The 19,641-nt window shown below is 37.9% G+C and overlaps 1 protein-coding gene across 1 annotated transcript; it reads left to right on the forward strand.

Moving 5' to 3' along the window:
* Positions 1-11,506: 11,506 nt before the first annotated feature.
* Sap18 (Sin3A associated protein 18) lies at positions 11,507-19,068 on the forward strand. Its single transcript, XM_026394936.2, has 4 exons — positions 11,507-11,635; positions 11,825-11,934; positions 16,305-16,427; positions 16,788-19,068. Exons 1-4 carry the CDS (start codon positions 11,507-11,509, stop codon positions 16,942-16,944), a joined length of 519 nt encoding a protein of 172 aa, XP_026250721.2. The 3' UTR covers positions 16,945-19,068.
* The last annotated feature ends 573 nt before the right edge of the window (positions 19,069-19,641 follow it).

Genomic DNA, 19,641 nt, shown 5'->3' on the forward strand with positions numbered 1-19,641 from the left:
ATTGATACAGTTTTATTCATTAAGAACTCTTAATAAACATTTCCTTTATTAGAAACATCAAGTTACATCTCTGTTTCAGTTTTCTCATTTAATAATAGTCCCATCTGATGGGTTAGTTGGGGAAATTAAATGAGGTAATACAGGCAGAACATGCAGTAACTACCTACAGTGTAGACTGTGAAAAAAATGATCACAAATTTTTCTCTGCTTTGCATGTATGCCCTTTTGCAATGTGTCCCAGCTATAGTTCCTACCAAGAAATGGTCTCCACTTTTCTTGGCATGGCTTGTTCTGATCAATAGAATGCTGCACAAGTGAAGTTGAATAGCTAATGAAACAAGTCTTTAAGATGCTTTGCAGCTTCTGCTCTCACTTTCTTGAAACCCTGAGGTTACAGTGTAAGAGGTAATTATCCTCTCTATCGCACCACAAGTTAGGCTTTCAGATAACTATATTTGTATGCAGGAAGCCAAATAATGTCAGCAGACCTGCCTAGCTCAGCCAAGCCCAAATAAAATGGCTACTGTCTTAAGCTTTCATGTTTTCAGATGTTTTGTTACACGGCAAACAAAAAAACCCTGAAAGAGTGATCAATAAATATTCACTATTATTATTACTATAAAAATTTTAAGGTGAGAATATGATACTGAGATCATTATGTTAACATACTAAAATGCCTTTAAGTCATTTAACACATTTTAGTGTCAAGTAGCTATAAGGCAGGTCCTTAGAATCTTATTCATGACAGTCAATATCAATGTCACAAAGACATCTATTCACGTTCATTTCCTAATCCCAAAGAACTGCAAAATTATTGCACAACTTTCTTCATGTGCAGCCTTTGAAGCAGGGCCAGAAAAGCCACCCAAGCCTTCCCAACAGTTGTTCTTTACAAATTTAATAGTTAAATGCCTAAAATAAATAATTTCTATTTCAATTGAATGAATATGCCCTCAGTATTTTGCAATGACTTTATTTGAACATGATTTGGCAAAGGTTTTCAATGAGTAATTATGACAACAGTGACTTTTTTTTTTCAGGAAGATTTCATGGAATCAATTAATCGAAGGCACTGAAGGAAATCATCAGTCTTTTAATTTGACTCTCTGGCCTCATTTCAAAAAGAGAATCTAAATGATGATTTCTACATGATGGTTATAATGGCTCTGAAATTTCTAATTGATTGATCAAGAATTCATGACCCAAGCCAGGCACAGTGATTCATGCCTGTAATCCCAGCAGCTCGGGTAGCTGAGGCAGGAGGATTCCAAGTTCAAAGCCAGCCTCAGTAATTTAGCAAGGCCCTAAGCAAATTAGGGAGACCCTGTCTCAAAATTAAAAAAAAAAAAATTAAAAAGCTGGGGATTTAGCTTAGTGGTTAAGCACCCCTGGGTTCAATCACCAGTACAAAAAAAAAAAAAAAAAAAAAAAAAAAAAAAGGAGGGGGTGTAAATCAGGCCTAGTTGTAATGTGCCTGTAGTCTCAGCTACTTATCTGCTGAAGCAGGAGGATCACTTGAGTGTGGCTAGAGTTCAAGACCAGACTGGGCAATGTTAATCTTTTCTTCCTGCTCTTCCTCCCTGCTCTGTTCATAGTCGCTCTCATTATATCAAAGAAGACATTTGGTATTTGTTTTTTAGGGATTGGCTAGCTTCACTAAGCATAATCTGCTCTAGTGCCATCCATTTCCCTGCAAATTCCATGATTTTGTCATTTTTTAGTGCTGCGTAGTACTCCATTGTGTATGACTGCCACATTTTTTTTATCCATTCATCTATTGAGGGGCATCGGGGTTGGTTCCACAGTCTAGCTATTGTGAATTGTGCTGCTATGATCATTGATGTGGCAGTATCCCTATAGTACGCTCTTTTAAGGTCCTCAGGGAATAGTCCTGAGAAGGGTGATAGCTGGGTCAAATGGTGGTTCCATTCCCAGCTTTCCCAGGAATCTCCATACTGCTTTCCAAATTGGCCGCACCAATTTGCAGTCCCACCAGCAATGTACAAGAGTACCCTTTTCCCCACATCCTCGCCAGCACTTGTTGTTGTTTGACTTCATAGTGGCTGCCAATCTTACTGGAGTGAGATGGTATCTTAGGGTGGTTTTGATTTGCATTTCTCTGACTGCTAGAGATGGTGAGCATTTTTTCATGTACTTGTTGATTGATTGTATATCCTCCTCTGAGAAGTGTCTGTTCAGGTCCTTGGCCCATTTGTTGATTGGGTTATTTGTTATCTTATTGTCTAATTTTTGAGAAAAGGGAAATTTCATGGAAATGAAGGGAGACCCTCATTGCTATACAAAATTACATATAAGAGGTTGTGAGGGGAATGAGAAAATAAACAAGGAGAGAAATGAATTATAGTAGATGGGGTAGAGAGAGAAGATGTGAGGGGAGGGGGGATAGTAGGGGATAGGAAAGGTAGCAGAATACAACAATTACTAATAGGGCATTATGTAAAATTGTGGATGTGTAACCAACGTGATTCTGCAATCTGCATTTGGGGTAGAATTGGGAGTTCATAACCCACTTCAATCTAATGTATGAAATATGATATGTCAAGAGCTTTGTAATGTTGTGAACAACCAATAAAAAAAAGACCAGACTGAGCAACACAGTGAGACTCCATCTAAATCATAAACAAATAAGGGGCAAAGTGAAAGACATTTCAATTCTCTGAAAAAGCAATATGATCCCTCATTTAATTTCTTGAGTTAAAATGTACTATAAATAAGGACAACCTAAGAAACCGGTTGCAAAGTGGATTCAAAATCTCATACTTTAGAGTCTATTTTAGTGGGAACAGCCTAGTAATTTACCCATCTGTTCATTCATATTCTTTAATAGACGTTCACTGAGTAACATCTATGTGCTAGGCTCCGAGGACTGGGCTAGGAGCCGGGAGGTGCAGAGGTAGGAACCTCTGCTCTCTTAGGGAGCTTACATTCTAGAAAGGGAGACTGACAGTAAGTAAATCAAAAAAGCATACTATGAGAACTACGTGGGTGACTGCTGAGAGGTAGAACTTTACCTTAAGGAAACCAGGAAATGCCTCTCTAAGGAGAGGACTTTGGTCATAATGTGGATGAGGACTGAAGGTAGGGCAAGGGTCTTGTTGGGAGGCCCTTTCAGGCTGAGGAAGTGAGAGTGGGAATGTCTTAGGGTGGTAGATCCATGAAGCTGCAGAGCAGTAAATTCTGGAAATGGTATGGCAGAAGAGGAGGACTGAGGGGTTTGCAGAACCTTAGCAATGAAATTGTTTTGTTTTGCTAAATTGCAATGGGATGATTTGAAAGTTTTTGATCAAGGAATTAGGAAATTTAAAGACACTACCCCTCCAGCGAGTATGAAAAGCTCTATAAGGGTGACATGGAAGATCAATTTGGAGCATCAGGGCCACGTGTTACTTACAGTGCCAATGCTAACCAGGCATGTTTGCTCACAGTGGAAATACAGAGATTTCCTAGGATGATAAAAAGCAACCTATCTTTGAAGTAAAAATAATCTACCAGTAGGCTTAATTCATCTAGAAATATAATGAGAAATTACGTATTTTTTTCTACTCTTGGTAACAAGCAGATGCTTTCCTGAGACTGTTCACACACACCTCTTTCTGAAACAGAACTCCATAAATATTGTGCTTATAAATTCTGTATACTCCATCTCCCACAGATATACTTTAGGCGTGTCATTTTAGGAATTTGAAAAGTTTTAATAATCACTCAGAAAGTGTCAAATACATAATCCATAACTTCTATTAAGAATCAGAAAATTGGGAGGCTGGGGAAATAGCTCAGTTGGTAAAGTGCTTGCCTTGCATACACCAGGCCCTAGATTCAATCCCCAGCACCACACACACACACCCACAAAAAAAAAAAAAAAGAAACAAAAATTGAGGATAGGAAAGACGGTGGAATGAGATGGACATCATTACCCTAAGTACATGTATGAAAACTTTGTGTACAACCTCAGCAATGGCAATGCCCTAAGCAACTTAGTGAGGCTCTGTCTCTAAATAAAATACAAAATAGGGATAGGGATGTGCCCTCAGTGGTTAAGTGCCCCTGAGTTCACTCCTCAGTATCAAAAAAAAAAAAAAAGAAAGAAAAGAAAAAAATCAGAAAATTCTATGAATGATATATATTCTGTGGCAAGGGTTGTAGCTCAGTGGTAGAGTGCTTGCCTAGCACATGTAAGGCCCTGGATTTGATCCTCAGCACCACATAAAGATAAATAAATAAATAAAGGTATTGTGTTCATCTACAACCTAAAAAGTTTTAAAATATATATTCTATTAAAACTTATACAGAGACACATTTTACATGGTAATCATGAATACTTTTTTTCCTGCAGGGGCACTTAACCCCTGAGCCAGGATCTCAGCTTCCCAGCCTTTTTAAATATTTGATTTGGAGACAGGGTTTCCCTGAATTGCCTAGGGCCTCGCTAAATTGCTGAGGCTGGCTTTGAACTAGCGATCCTTCTGCCTCAGCCTCCTGAGCCTCTGGGATTACAGGCATATGCCACTGTGCCTGGCACCATCCTTAATCTTAACAATGCCAGGCTACTAGCGACTGACTGAGGCATAGTATGTAAAATTTCACACTATATATTTAGGATTTTTAATTAAGATAATCTCCCTTTCCCAATTTATAATGTTCAGACATGTAAAAGAGGGAGTAGAAAAAGAAAAGTGAAGAAAGTTTGATGGCTTATTTTCATATACTTTAGAAGTTCACTTTTTTAATTTTTAAAATCATGATAAAATTTATAACAAAATTTATTATTTCAGTCACTTCCAGGGGTACAATTCCATGGCATTAGGTCTATTCACAATGCTGTACAACCAACACCATAATCCAGATCCAGAATTTTTTCAAACACAAACTCTACTCATTAAGTGGGAACTTCCCACTTCCCCCTTTGACCCCACCCCCCTTGATAACCTCTATTCTACTTTCTGTATATCTGAGTTTGCCTATTCTATGTGCCTCTGTTCTTTTATGTCTGGCTTATTTTACCTTGCATAATGTTTTGATTGAAACATAATATCTGTACATCTTTCTGGGGTAAGTCACAGTCATTTGATGCATGTGTGATGTGTAGACTGTGTGATGATCATCACCAGGGTAATCAGCATTTCCATGTCTGCAAACATCAATCATCTTTGTGTGTCAGGATTTTCATACTCTTCCTTTCTAGTTATTTTAAAATACAGAGTGTTTTAACCTGTAATTACTCTACCATGCTAAAATAGTGATTCCTCCACTCTGTTTTGGTCCCTCATTGAACTTCTTTCTGCCCTCCCCCTTCCCAGTGTCTAGTGACTGCTATCCATTCCATTCCTCTGCAAGATTCGACTTACTCGTTTCTCACAAATGAGAACATGTGTTGTCTTTCTGTGTCTGACTTAGGTCACTTAACATCCATGTAGCTACAAATAGCAGAATTCCACTCTTTTACAGTCCGTTTTGTAAATGTAGCACATTTTATTTATCCATTCATACATTGGAAGGCATTTGCATTAACTCCATATTTTAGCTATTGTGAATAGTGCTGCAATAACATGGAAGTACAAGTATCTTTTCTGTATAATTTCATTTCCTTTGGATATATTCTCAATAGGGCAGTTGGTGGATCATATGGTAGTTCATTTTTAGTCTTTTGAGGAGGAATGGCTTAACATTTTCAAAGTTTATCTGTGTTGTAGACTGTGTCAGAATTTCATTCCTTTTCAAGGCTGTATTATAGTCCATTGTGTTTGTGTTGTTTCATCTGTTGAAAGACATTAAGACTGTTTCTACCTTTTAGCCCTTGTGAATAATGCTGCAATGATCACTGATGTAAAAAAAAATCTGAGTTCCTGCTTTAAATCCTTTGGGGTGTATATTCAGAAGAATAATGCTTTTCTATTGTTGTAAATTCCAAATACTTATAAATTCCAAAGAAAATTGGAAAAGGTATATATATTTAAATATAATTTGTATTCAGAGTTGATCCAAAGAAGCCAAGTAGTAGACTGAGGGATGCTGATAAGCTACCCTAACCATTCTAAAATATACTTGCACTGGGCTGGGGATGTGGCTCAAGCGGCATGTGCATGGCGCTGGGTTCGCTCCTCAGCACCCATAAAATAAAGATGTTGTGTCCACTGAAAACTGAAAAATAAATATTAAAAAAATTCTCTCTTTCCTCTCTCTCTCTTTAAAAAATAAAAATAAAATAAAATATACCTGCAGTTCTACTGCCTCAAATGATTGGGAAATTCCATTTTGATAAGAACTGGTTATTTGGAAAGGTCCTGCAATGAGAACTTATGTCTAAGAAATGAAATCTTCCCAGTAAAATTTTCCTAGTTTATTTTCAGTTTCAACGTTTTTCCCCTAATTGATTGATTAGAGTGCCCTCGTGTGTCTGCATGCTAGTACTATGGAGGTTTTGACAAAGATTTAATATTAGAATCACAGAAATCAGAAGGGAATTTAAATATCTCTTTTAAAAAGTTGAACACGTCAGGTCGCATCCTAAGCACAATTTAAAAAACAAAAATGTTTGAAGGTGATCTAAATTGAACATCCAATAATGTCTAAAATGTATAGTTACAATTTAAAGAATGAAAAACCATATCCCTCCTGAGGGATATGTATTTCTAGTGTCTTAGAAGCCTAAAATGCCCTTCATTACATTGAATTATCTGAGCTTATACTTCAAGATGACACTAACCTGAGTTTTATCTTTCTCTTATTTCCCTTTATAGTTTTATCACTTGTGGCTTTTCCCCCCTAAACAATATTTTGGGGAGTTCTCTTTTGTGTATATGTGTGTGTGGTACCAGGGATTCACTGTGGTATTGAACCCAACAGCTCTTTGCCCCTGAGCTACACCTCCAGCCCTTTTTATTTATTATGTATTTTGAGACAGGGTCTCCCAAAATTGCCTATGCTGACCTAAAACTCACAATCTTCCTGCCTCAGCCTCCAGAGTCTCTGGGATTACAATCATGTCACCATGTTTGTCTAAGTTCTTTTTTTTTAAGTCATTTTTTAAATCTTTATTTTCATTTATTTATTTTTTATGTGGTGCTGAGGATTGTACCCATGGCCTCATGTGTGAGAGACAAGCTCTCTACCACTGAGCTACAACCCGAGCCCTAAGTTTTACAATTTTTAAGGTTTGCATGAATTGAATCCTATTGTATGTATTCCTCTAGGATTTTCTCCTTTTATTTAACGACTGAGCCACGTCGCAAGCCCATTTTTGTATTTTATTTAGACACAGGGTCTTGCTGAGTTGCTTAGGGCCTACCTAAATTGCTGAGGCTGGCTTTGAAATAGTGATCCTCCTGACTCAGCCTCCAGAGTGGCTGGAATTACAGTCATGTTCCACCTCACCTGGCTCATTCATTTACTTTCAAATCTTTAAGACAGTCCTTGTATGATAGTCCTTGATAGTTTCTAGTTGTCATGAAGAGATGTTAGAACATTATCCAAAACGTCACCTTGTGCTTATAAGCAACAATTTTTGTAAGGTACAGGAGAGAAATTCCCTTTTCTTCGTGTCCTTGCTTGTCAAACATCCTCGTTTGGGCCAATCTAGAAAAAAATGTTGTCTCATTGTGGTTTGAGGTTTGTGAGGTTGGGCATTTTTTCAAATCACTTGTGTTTAATCTTCTGCAAATGCCTGTCCATGTCTTTTGTCAATTTTTCTACTAGATCGTCTCTTCTCAATTCATAAGCATTACTTTTTCTTCAGGGGGGCTATCTTTTTAGAAAATAGCAAAGTATAGCATTGTGACAGTAAGGTAAACACAAAAATCTGCTCTTTAAGAGTAGTTTTAATTCACACAACTATGTAACCACCACTTAATTTAAAAAACAATATAATGTTGCCAAAGCTCTCCACTTGCCTCTTCCTTATCATAATACTATTTTACTATTTTTAAGGTTTGCATGAATTGAATCCTATCTTCTGAGTCATCATTCTGACTTTTGTGGTAATTATAATTATTTCAATACTTTTTTAGAGTTTCATCATATGAGAATCTTCCTGAACAATTTATTTTAGTATTGCCTGTTTTTGAATATTATAAAAATGGATTCACACAGTATATTCAGTTCCTTCTCCTTCTCCTTCTCCTTCTTACCAGGGATTGAACCCAGGGGTGCTTAACCACCTAGTCGCAACTCCAGCCCTTTCTTATATTTGATTAGAGAAAAAGTTTCACTAAGTTGCTTAGGGCCTTGCTAAATTGCTGAGATTGGCATTGAACTTGAGATCCTCCTGCCTCAGCCTTCCAAATTGCTGGGATTACAGGCATGTAATCCTGTGGTTTGAGGTTTGTGAGGTTGGGCATTTTTTCATATCACTTGTGTTTAATATTACACATACACACACACACACACACACACACACACGCCTGTCTCACAATATATTTGTTTGTTTTTGGTTACTCATACACACCATTATGTTTCTGATTCATGTTGTTTCATGCACCAATAATTTGTAAATTATTGTTCCTTTATAGTATTTCATTATTGTTTTGTAGTTTTGTGATTCCCCCCCCCCCCACCTTTTTACTAAAGATTGAACTTAGGGGTGCTTTACCACTGGGCCACATCCCCAGTGCTTTTCATTTTTTATTTTGAGACAAGTTCTTACTATGTTGCAGGAATTGATCTTGAACTTGCAACCCCTCTACCTTAGCTTTTCTGGTCAGTTGCTGGGATTTCAGACCGGCACCAGGCTCATTTAGTAGGTTTTTGTTTTTTGGTACTTGGTATTGAGCCTAGGGATGCTTTCCCACTGTTTTAGTCAGCTTTTTCACTGCTGTGACTTGACAAGAACAATTTTAGGAGAAAAGTTTATTTGAGGGCTCATGGTTTTAGAGGTCTCAGTCCATAGACTGCCAGCTCCATTCTTCAGGACTGGAGGTGAGGCAGAATGTCGTGGCAGAAGAGTGTGGCAGAGGAAAGTGGCTCAGATCATGGCTAGGAAGCAGAGAGAAAGACTCCCCTCACTAGAGACAAAATACATACCACAAAGGCATTCCCCCCAATGACTAACCTCCTCCAGCCATACCCTACCTGCCTTCAGTCACCACTCAGTTAATCCCTATTAGAGGATTAACTCACTGTTTAATTTAATTCACTCATAACCAATCATTTCACCTCTCAGCCTTCTTGCATTGTCTCACACATGAGCTTTGGGGGGACAACTCATGTTCAAACCATAACAACCACTGAGCCACATCCCCAGACCTTTTTTTTTTTTTTTGTATTTTATTTAGAGACAGGGTCTTGCTCAGTTGCTTAGGGCCTTGCTAACTTGCTGAGGCTGGCTTTGAACTCGCAATCATCCTGCCTCAGCCTCCCAAGCTGCTGCGATTACAGTGTGCATCACTGCCTGGCTTTCATTTTTTATTTTGAGACAGGGTCTCCCTAAATTGCTGAGGACCTTGCTAAATTGCTGAGGATTCTCCTGCCTCAGCCTCCAGAGTTGCTAGAATTACAGGTGTGCACCACCACACCCAGTTTGTTTGGTATAGTATGTCACAGTTGAGTTATTGCACTGCTAATAGACATGTGGCCTGTTTCTAGATTTTGTTCTTGAGAACTATACTGCTAAGCACATTCTTGTAATGTCTCTGGATACATTTGAGCAAGATTACACACACACACACACACACACACATGTGTGTATACACACACAAAGGAGAATTGTTAAAAGTATGCATACTTCAACTGTACTAAATAATCCCAACCTACTTCCCAAAGTGGGTATACCAGTTTACATTCTGACCAGCAGTATGTGTGAATTGTTTCATCTATCAACAGTTGCTACTGTCAGAGTTTCTAATTTTTTGCCAATTTTTTGGGAATAGTTTTAAGCCAATTAATCTCTATGGCTTTAATGTGAACTCCTGATTAATAATGACCCTGAACATTTTATATGTTTATTGGTCTTGGGGACTTCATTTTTAATGCACCAGTTCAGTTATATGACCCATTTTTGGACTGGGTTGTCTTTTTCTTTAGTTCTTACCTATTCTGGATAGTAACTTTTTTCCATGGCATGGCTCACAAACATCTTCTCCTGCTCTGTGGCTCATGATTTTCTCTCTTATGATGTATTTTGAAGGTTTGATTTTTCTTTTCCAGTTTTTTTATTTTGATTTTTTTAGTTGTTGATGGAGCTTTATTTATTTTTATATGGTGCTGAGGATAGAACCTAATGCTTCACATGTGCAAGACAAGACCTTTACCACTGAGCTACAACCCCAGCCCTCTGATTAATGAGTTTTGGAACATATATTCCTACCCACAGGTTAGGAAATCTTGGAAATATGGGAATGAAACCACCATTTGACCCAGCTATCCCTCTCCTTGGACTATACCCAAAGGACTTAAAAACAGCATACTACAGGGACACAGCCACATCAGTGTTAATAGCAGCACAATTCACAATAGCTAAACAGTGGAACTAAACTACATGCCCTTCAATAGATGAATGGCTACAAAAATATGGCATATATTCACATTGGAATATTATTCAGCAATAAAAGAGAATAAAATCATGACATTTGCAGGTAAATGGATGGAGTTAGAGAAGATAATACTAAGTGAAGTTACCCAATCCAAAAAAAACCACATGCAGAATGTTTTCTTTGATATAAGGAGGATGATTCATAGTGGGATAGGGAGAGAGAGTATGGGAGGAATAGACAAACTTTAGATAGGGCAGAGGGTTTGGAGGGGATGGGAGTGGGCATGGGGTAATTAATGATGGTGGAATGTGATGATCATTATCCAAAGTACAGGTATGAAGACACGAATTGGTTTGAATATAATGTGTATACAGCCAGATATATGAAAAATTGTGCTTTATATGTATAATAAGAATCGCAATGCATTCCGCTGTCATTAAAAAAAAAAATATATATATATATATATATATATATATATATATATATATATATATTTTCCAGTACTCTCTTGAATTTCGTGTGTGCTACATGGGGAGAGTCCAGTTCATTTTCTTTCCCAGTACAGACTTTCATCACCACTTACTGAAAATCATATTCTCCCCACTCTCTGCAGCGCCTCTGTTCATAGCCCAGAGGTCCGTTTGAATCTGTCATTCATTTCAGAAAGATCGACTTTTTGCTAAGCTGTTGCTGTTAATGCTTGTAATGTTCTTAAGTGTTTTGGGTTCGTTAAGGTATTCATCATTGTGCATGAAAACACCACTTTCACCTTAGTCCATTGGTGAGCGTTCAAAGTAAAAAACAGCTCGCCAACTAACCCCAGAGACACATCAGAAGCACTTCCCTCAGAGGCTCCGCCTTGTCCCAGACCGCGCTCTCCTTTCCCTAGGCTCAATGCGCAGACGCGCCCGTCTCAGGTTCCCGAGCCGCACAATGAAGTGCGCCTGCGTCTGGAGACGCCCCGCCCCATTCCTGGCGCTCTATAAAGCCTCGCGCTTCTCCTCGCGAGAGACTTCGTGCTCATGCTCGCTGCGGGGGTCGGAGGTCAGGGCGAGCGTCTCGCGGGCCGAAGAAGGAAGATGGCGGTGGAATCGCGCGTAACCCAGGAGGAAATTAAGAAAGAGCCAGAGAAGCCAATTGACCGCGAGAAGGTGAGGACCCCAGTTCTGTGGGGTCAGGGAAGAAGTGAGGTGGGCCCGGCTAGGCATAGAGATGCGGCCTGCGTGCGGAAGAAGGCGGTGTTTTTGCTCCCGGGGCAGCCGAGAGGCCGCAACGCCTCCTAGCTCCGGATTCACTGCTGCTGTTTTAACTTTTGCCCTTCTTTTTCCTTTCTCCTCGAGACATGCCCGCTGCTGTTGCGAGTCTTCACCACCAATAACGGCCGCCACCACCGAATGGATGAATTCTCCCGCGGAAACGTACCCTCCAGCGAGCTGCAGATCTATACTTGGTGAGCTCTGCGGGGGTGGGGTCAAGGAACCTCTGTCTCCAACCCGTAAGGTTCAGCCTTTGCTAGGGAACAGCTGATTTTCCTTCATCTAATTTCTCATTTCCACATGGGGCCTTTAGGGTGACTCTCAGAGGTTTTGACTGTAAGGTAAAAGGGGATTTGTGCATCTTGTAGTTTATATGATTGATATTGAAAGTTTGAGGTTGCTGAAAATTGACAGACTATTGCTATCAGCATTATGGCTGCCTGGTACAAAACCGATGTTTAGATCATTAAAATGCAGTAGCGCCCTTGAGGGATTCCCTTGAATAAATGGTGTTGCATGGTAAGGTGATGATGTTGAGCGATATTTGTTATGCTCAAAAATCGTTTCCATTTAATAACACTAGAAATGTATCACCACCGAAAACCTAGTGATATCTGACCTGGAGTTTAGTGGAAAAGCTTTTTGGAGTGTTTAGTGAAAACTGGCACCCGGATGTTTTATATCATTATACCTCTCCTGTGCCCTAGTCCAGAGTAGGACTTTACTGTAAGCCCGTAATTGGTGCATGATCTGAACAGTTGGTAACATTTACATTTTTGTGCATCTATCACTGCTAAAACGTTTTCCTTCCAACAGAAAGTGTATTTATTAAGCATTAACTTTCTGTAACCTCTCCCCCAGCACTTTAATTAACTTTCCATCTGTGTGAATTTGGCTATTTTAGATATTTTATAAATGGAGTTATTACAGTGTTTGTCATTTTGTGACTGGCTTATTTCCCTTACATTGTTTTTAAGTTTCACCCATTAGAATTTCCTTTTCAAGGCTTAATAGTATTCTATTGTTATGTGTACCCCATATTTTATCTACTCATTTGCTGAATGTTCAGTCTTTTTTTGCAGTTGTAAATGATGCTGCTCATAAACATTGGTGTATAACTATGTGCTTGCACACTATTTTCTATTCTTTTAGGTTTATACTTAGGAGAGCATTTTTGGAAGAGCTTGTTAAATTTATGTAGTAGTATGATTCTTTTACATCAGTGTCATTTAAGGGTAAAAGTTCCAGGAAGGTTGATATAACTTAACAGAGAAGAATTACTCAATAATGGCTTTATGGAAAACTTTTTTTCCAAGATGAAATTTTTTCCAGTAAATAAGGTTTCTGAATTTCTAGGTACTGTGTTGATGTTATAAAGAAAATACTTCCTTTCCTTATAATGAGTTCAGTTTATTAGAGGAGCATTTCATTCCTCTGTATCATATAAAATTGCATAGTACTTGCATAAAATCTCCACACATTCTTTGGCATACTTTAAGCGATCTTTAGATTTTATAATACATAGTGAAGTATATAAATAGTTGTTATAAACGGTTGTTCAAAGACTAACGATGAAAAAGTAAGTCTGTGTTCAGTATAGGACCCAAATATTTTTCTGAATATTTTCAGTTTGTAACTGGTTGAATTGTGGATGTGGAACCCACAGATAAGAAGGGCTGACCATAAAGTAGGCAGTCCCAAGACCAGGTAAGGAGAAATTGGTAGAAGAGGATCCTAACAGAGGCAGTGCTGTGTAGAGTTTAAAGAACTAGCCGACACTACAGAAGTAGTATATTTCCTGTGCTAGGTGCTCATTAAACAGGTTATTGGAAGAGAATTACACTTTTCTGTAAGTCATAGTTAAACCAGAAAACAGAACCAGTAGGAGAGAGAGGTTAAGAGGATTATTGCGGAGATTTGTCTTAATTGACTGTGGGGGCTGGCTAGACCCCTGGGGCATTAATTTGTAGGGCAGGCCCTCTCCAGAAAGAAAGGCTGAATCCTTGAGTATGAACATGAGCTGGCATTGGTTTCCATAGCCAGAATTTCTTAGGTCTATTCTAAAGGTCTTTCTACTGATTGAATCAGGTCTACCCAGAAGAATCAGGTCTACCCAGGTTATATAGGTTAGTCTCCCTAATTTGAAGCCAACTAGTTATAGCCTTTAATCACACCTACAAAATATTTCACAGCAACACCTAAATTGGAATTTGGTTGAGTAATTGGGGGGCTATAGCTTTGCCAAGTTGACACATAATACTGAGCCTCACAGTCACCCAGCAGACATAAGCTCCAAGGGAGCACTTTGGCATTCTCTATCTTTGTCCTCAAACTTTAGACTACTAGTTAGAGAGTAATACATGGCACTTCACTTGTTCCTCTGAGAAGATAGGCCACGGAAGGTGGAAAGCTGTTCATGTTGTCAGAAGTTATAAAAGATGTGAACCATATTCCCCAAGTTGATTGTAAGTACTGTGACAGTATAGACAATGTTTTAGAAGGAAAAAGCATGATTTCTGGTATATACGATTAGTATACGCTGGGTGTTCAAGTCATTGATACAGAATAACATCCAAATATCAGGTTTAAAGAAAAGTCACTCCCAAGACAGGGTCTGACCTCAGAGTTTATGCTTATATAAGAGGAAGGATAACTATGAATAACTGTGAATTTTTATCTGAAGTTTTGCCTACTGCTTCAATTTGACTTTATTTTCTTCTGGCAGAGTAAAATTAATTTTTATTAAAAGCATAATGTTAGCCCAGCATGGTGGCTCAACGCCTGTAATCTCAACCGCTCCTGAATTCAAAGCCAGCCTCAGCCAAAAGCTAGGTGCTAAGCATCTGTGAAATCCTGTCTCTAAATAAAATACAAAATAGGGCTGGTGATGTGGGAAAGTGCACCTGAGTTCAATCCCTGGTGTCCCCTCCCCTCAAAAAAAGCATAATGTTTATAGCATGAATTATATTTTTGTTTTATCTCAGCATTAAAACATGCTCGATATCTTAGGAATTTTTTTCCTCTAACACTATAATATGTATATGCATGAAAAATGCCTCACAATGATGTTAATATTACTCGTTTTTTCTTGATTGAGATTTGGAATATAATTTATTGCATATTTGCAAATGGCTTTTTCTCTTCTTTAAACAATAGGCACATATCGAGTTAGGAAAAGTCATGCACAGCTTCTCCCTGCATGGCTGCAATAGTTTGGCCTTGTCTGAAAAAAACAAACTTTGAAAAACACAGATGGGTTGGAGGCAGCATATATAAGGTTAAATAATGAGGTTGAAATTAAGCAACAGGCAGGGATGGAGGAAAAATTAGATGTTGATCTGTATTTAGGTAGAAAAAGAACTGTAACAGGAAAGAGGTGGGAAGAATTGAACAGGCTCAGGATGATGACCTGGCATCTAAATGGGTGATTTTTTTTTTTTTTTTTTGTACTGGGAATTAAACCCAGGGTGCTTAAAATCACTGAGCCACATCCCCAGCCCATTTTTGTATTTTATTTAGACAGGGTCTCTTTGAGTTCCTTGGGCCTCACTAAGTTGCCGAGGCTGGCTTTGAACTCAAGATTCTCTTGCCCTAGCCTCCTGAGCTGCTAGGATCACAGACGAGCACCATCATGCCTGGCAGGTGGTAGTATTTTTGATAGGAATATCAGAGAAAAGCATGTGTTTTGGGGAGAAGACTATTGAGTTCTGTTGTGCAGATATATTGAGAAAAATTCGGGAGCAATAGAAAATGGAAGATGATGTGGTCATCAGTATAGCTGAAAGCCAGTGCTTTGGTGTGGTGGTGATTTTTAGAGTACAGAGCTAAAATCAAATGAACTATTTGATTTGATTTCCCTGCTTGGTGCTGTACATCATAGTACTCATTCTTCACAACTGTCCAGTGTCTTTGTGCCATTTTCTAGCATTCTTCTGGCATTATTGTTTCAAGTCCCAAACCATTTTTCCCACTTGTCATGGAAGAAAACAATATAAAAATGTATACTGGATGTTTTTTATTTCTAAGATGCTTAAGATTTTTCAAGAAGGAAAAAAAACCCGCACATTTTTACTAAAATGCTTTCTTAGTACATTGATTCTAAAATGTTTTCCAGTTCCTGAGATTCTAAATGTGGAAGAGTACATGTCTTAGAAATGACAAAATACAATTATTTTGTGTATTTGAATTTGGACTAGCTGCTTTTAAAGAGGTAAATCACTGAATCATAAGATATTTCATAGCAATAGAAGATAGCATATGACCCTCTTAAAATCTCTTTTAGTATACACTTATTTATGTGTATTAGGCAAATGTTCTACCACTGAGCTACATCTCTAGCCTTAAGAGTCTGACTTGACTTTGTCAAAAACAACATTGAGCTAGTATAGGGAATATTTGAGAGCAAATAGTATTTTTAACTGCTTTAAAATTAACCTTTAATATAAGACACTGGCATTTTCTACCATAAGTCCCAACTCAGACACATGTAATAACTCATTGTCATTATCCTTGTTCCGTTATTGATGACTAATCATATGTAATTGTCATTTTTTAAAAAATTCAGGATGGATGCAACTTTGAAAGAACTAACTAGTTTAGTAAAAGAAGTTTACCCAGAAGCTAGAAAGAAGGGAACACACTTCAATTTTGCAATTGTTTTTATGGATCTTAAAAGACCTGGCTATCGGTAAGTAATTCCTCACTTTTAATTCTATTTTTTGTTATTGATAAGACTTTTATTTATTTTTATGTGGTGCTGAGGATTGAACCCAATGCCTCACACATGCTAAGCAAGCATTCTACCACTAAGCCATAACCCAGCCCCGGTTTTGGCATGTTTTTACAGATAGGGATAATTCCTTTAATGAATTCCTTTCAGTATTGTGGGAGGGAGAGTATTTATGTTATCTTAATATCTGGTTTAGCTACATTAGTACTTTAATTTTTGAACTGTTACAAGGTAGAGCAAATTCAATCCCATATTCAGTTTTGTAACACATACTCAATTGATTTATGGTCCAGTAACAGTTGATTTCTTTTCCTGCAGAGTTAAGGAGATTGGCAGCACCATGTCTGGCAGAAAGGGGACTGACGATTCCATGACCTTGCAGTCGCAGAAGTTCCAGATAGGCGATTATTTGGACATAGCCATTACCCCTCCAAATCGAGCACCGCCTCCTTCAGGGCGTATGAGACCATATTAAATTACATTTACTATCTCTCAAATTTATTTTTCAGCCAGTTATGTAAAATAAACTTACATACTCTTTCCTCCCCTGATTTTTGCCATTAAGCCTTTAAATTCTAAACAAATTGTAATGCATCTATTTAGGAGTTAGATTTGGATATACTATGGGTATAGATATTAATAGAAAGTCTGTATGTTTCACGCCTCTGTAAAATATGAAGAAAAGTGCTCTTAGCATTATGTGTACAACTGTTAAATATATATGTACAATCAGTCTGAATGTGAAAGTCAATGGAGGCATGGGAATAGGGTTTCATCTCTTATGAAGTTTATACAAAGTAGTGCAGGCGGCTCTTCCCAAAGGTGAAGAATAAAAATACTGAGATTATGAAATTTAGCATGAGTTTGGGCTGTAGACTAGAGTATGCAGTTAGAAAAATGACCTATGACAATGAGGCAGCAGAGGCTTTTTGGAATGGTATGAGCTTCAGCAAGTTGAAGGAATTGTGTTGGAAGACATGGCCTGCCTTGGTTTGGGTGCTAAAGAATAGTGTTATGGTGAGGATTTATATGCTTTAAAATGGAGGCTAGGACATTTTGAAGGCAGGAGCCAATATCTTTAAGATCTGAAAAACTGAGAAAGGGACAAAAAAAGAACCTCTTACACATCCTGTGCTGGGGGTTAGTGTATGATTTGAGAGGCATTATAACACAGTGATTAAGACCAATGTACAAAGCATTGAAATTCTGATTGTACCAGTAGCTCTGCAACCTTAGATGAATTACTTGAGTCAAGTGTGGGGGGGCAGCTGGTGGTGGTTTTCAATGGAGACACTAGTCTATAGGGTTATGAAAGTTAAAAAAAGACCTAGGATAGTGCTTGGTGGATTAGAAACAATAAATACTGGTTATTAGCCAGAAAAAAAGAACTTAGTTAAAACTGGAAAATTATCTTAATGCATTGTTTCTCATTTTGAAGTTTATGAACTAGATAAAAATGTGTAGAAAGCCTAGTTATTTTTAGTCTGACAGTAGAAAATTGAAATCCCCAAATGATAAAAGTGCTAAAAATGTGCAAGTAGTCTCAGTAAAGTTTTATCTTGTGCATACAAAATAGTCATTTAAAATCTGATTCTGTCAGATTGGTGTCCCTGTTACAGTGAGTCCAGAATTTCAGATGACTAGATCTTAGTGGTTCTTTGTTGTAGCTTACTCCAAACCCTTAGCTTATATATTCATTCAGACTAGATGGACCTGAGTTACTAACCTTTTGGAGAATAGCCATGATTATCTTCCTGTTTGTGGGACATGAAAAGGGGGATGATTTACTATTTAGATCCAAAGGGTGGGAACCACATTAAGGACCTTCAGAAGCCAGTTTTTTCATATGGTGTGATCTCTTATCTTACAAGGGCTCTCCTGTTAATTCATGTTATTTTCTCACTAGTTTTAAAATAAAGTGGTTTAGCTGGTTTGCCCAATTCTATTCTTTGTTGGTTCCAACATGAAATTTTTCCTTTAAAGATTTCAGTCTTTTCGGGGCTAGGGATGTGGCTCAGTGGTGGAGCAAGTGTGAGGCACTGGGTTCAATCCTTAGCATCACATAAAAATAAGTAAATAAAGATATTGTGTCCATCTACAACTAAAAAATGTTTAAAAAAATTCAGTTTTCTACCAAAAGCATAAAGTTCAAGAATATGCAGTGAGTTTGTTATTGGCTATACTAAGAATCAAGGCTTAGCCCTTGTTTTCCTGACTTTGCTAAGAAGGTATGGTTTTAAGTAGTAACTGAACTATTTTCTCAGAAATAGAAGTGGTTACCATTACAGCATCTTTCTCAGTTCTTTAGTGTCTTTCCTAACTGCCGCAATTGCTTATAGGTTTTCAGAGTTGAAATTTTTCCTTTAGAACGTGTGAATTACAGTACGCGACATTACCCATGTCTTTTTAGTGTCTAAAACTGGAATGGTTATGCCCATGCTCATTGACTCAGGTAATGTTTCAGAGATAAGTTGTGTGTGTGTGCATGCATGTGCATGTGAAGGGCAAGTATGAGTGGGGGGAGAAAAAGTGATTAACTGTTAGGCCACGTTGGAAAAATTTTAAACTCTTGTTATTCTTTAATAAAGAGCCAAACTCAGCCAATCTATTGTGTTCAATCAAACACAAATTCCAAACTTGGTTTTTGTGAAACTAAAAAGGGAACACTCTAAAACCAAGCTTGTCGTCATAATTATTTTACGTGCTTAGCTGTGCCAAATACTTAGGGAACAACTTTAACCAAGCATTATCTCATTTAACCCTTACAACTGAAACACAATGACCATATGGGTTCCATCTTAGAATGAGATTGATGCCTACTTCAATATCTCCAAAGTAGGTAGCCAACAACAATTTGGTTGAAACTTTTCAAGAAATAAGTGTTCTTTTACAGTTTCTTTTATCCTTAATTCTTTAGTCTGTCTTCCACTCACTGACATGGTTTTTGTAGTGGAGTTATCTTCAGTGATAAAATTCTGCCAAGATAGTCATTGAAAATAAATAGACCCGCTTTATTCGACTTTTATACAAACCACAAATCTCTCTTTAAGATATCCAGGGTTTCCAGAATGAGTGGAAGAGTAGCCAAATGACATCTGTCTGCTTTGTTTTTTATTGATTAGAAACAGACCATTCAACATGGCGTTTATTGTACCTGTTAGTGCATGTTCTC

Source organism: Urocitellus parryii, chromosome 2 (assembly GCF_045843805.1).
Source record: "Urocitellus parryii isolate mUroPar1 chromosome 2, mUroPar1.hap1, whole genome shotgun sequence".
NCBI lineage: Eukaryota > Metazoa > Chordata > Mammalia > Rodentia > Sciuridae > Urocitellus > Urocitellus parryii.

Excerpts from the sequence above, each read along its gene's own strand:
- Sap18 (XM_026394936.2), top strand. The coding sequence starts at position 11,507 with ATGCTCGCTGCGGGGGTCGGAGGTCAGGGCGAGCGTCTCGCGGGCCGA. Across the intron at positions 11,636-11,824 it reads AGCCAATTGACCGCGAGAAG|ACATGCCCGCTGCTGTTGCG; the intron begins GTGAGGACCCCA and ends TTTCTCCTCGAG. Across the intron at positions 16,428-16,787 it reads CTTAAAAGACCTGGCTATCG|AGTTAAGGAGATTGGCAGCA; the intron begins GTAAGTAATTCC and ends CTTTTCCTGCAG.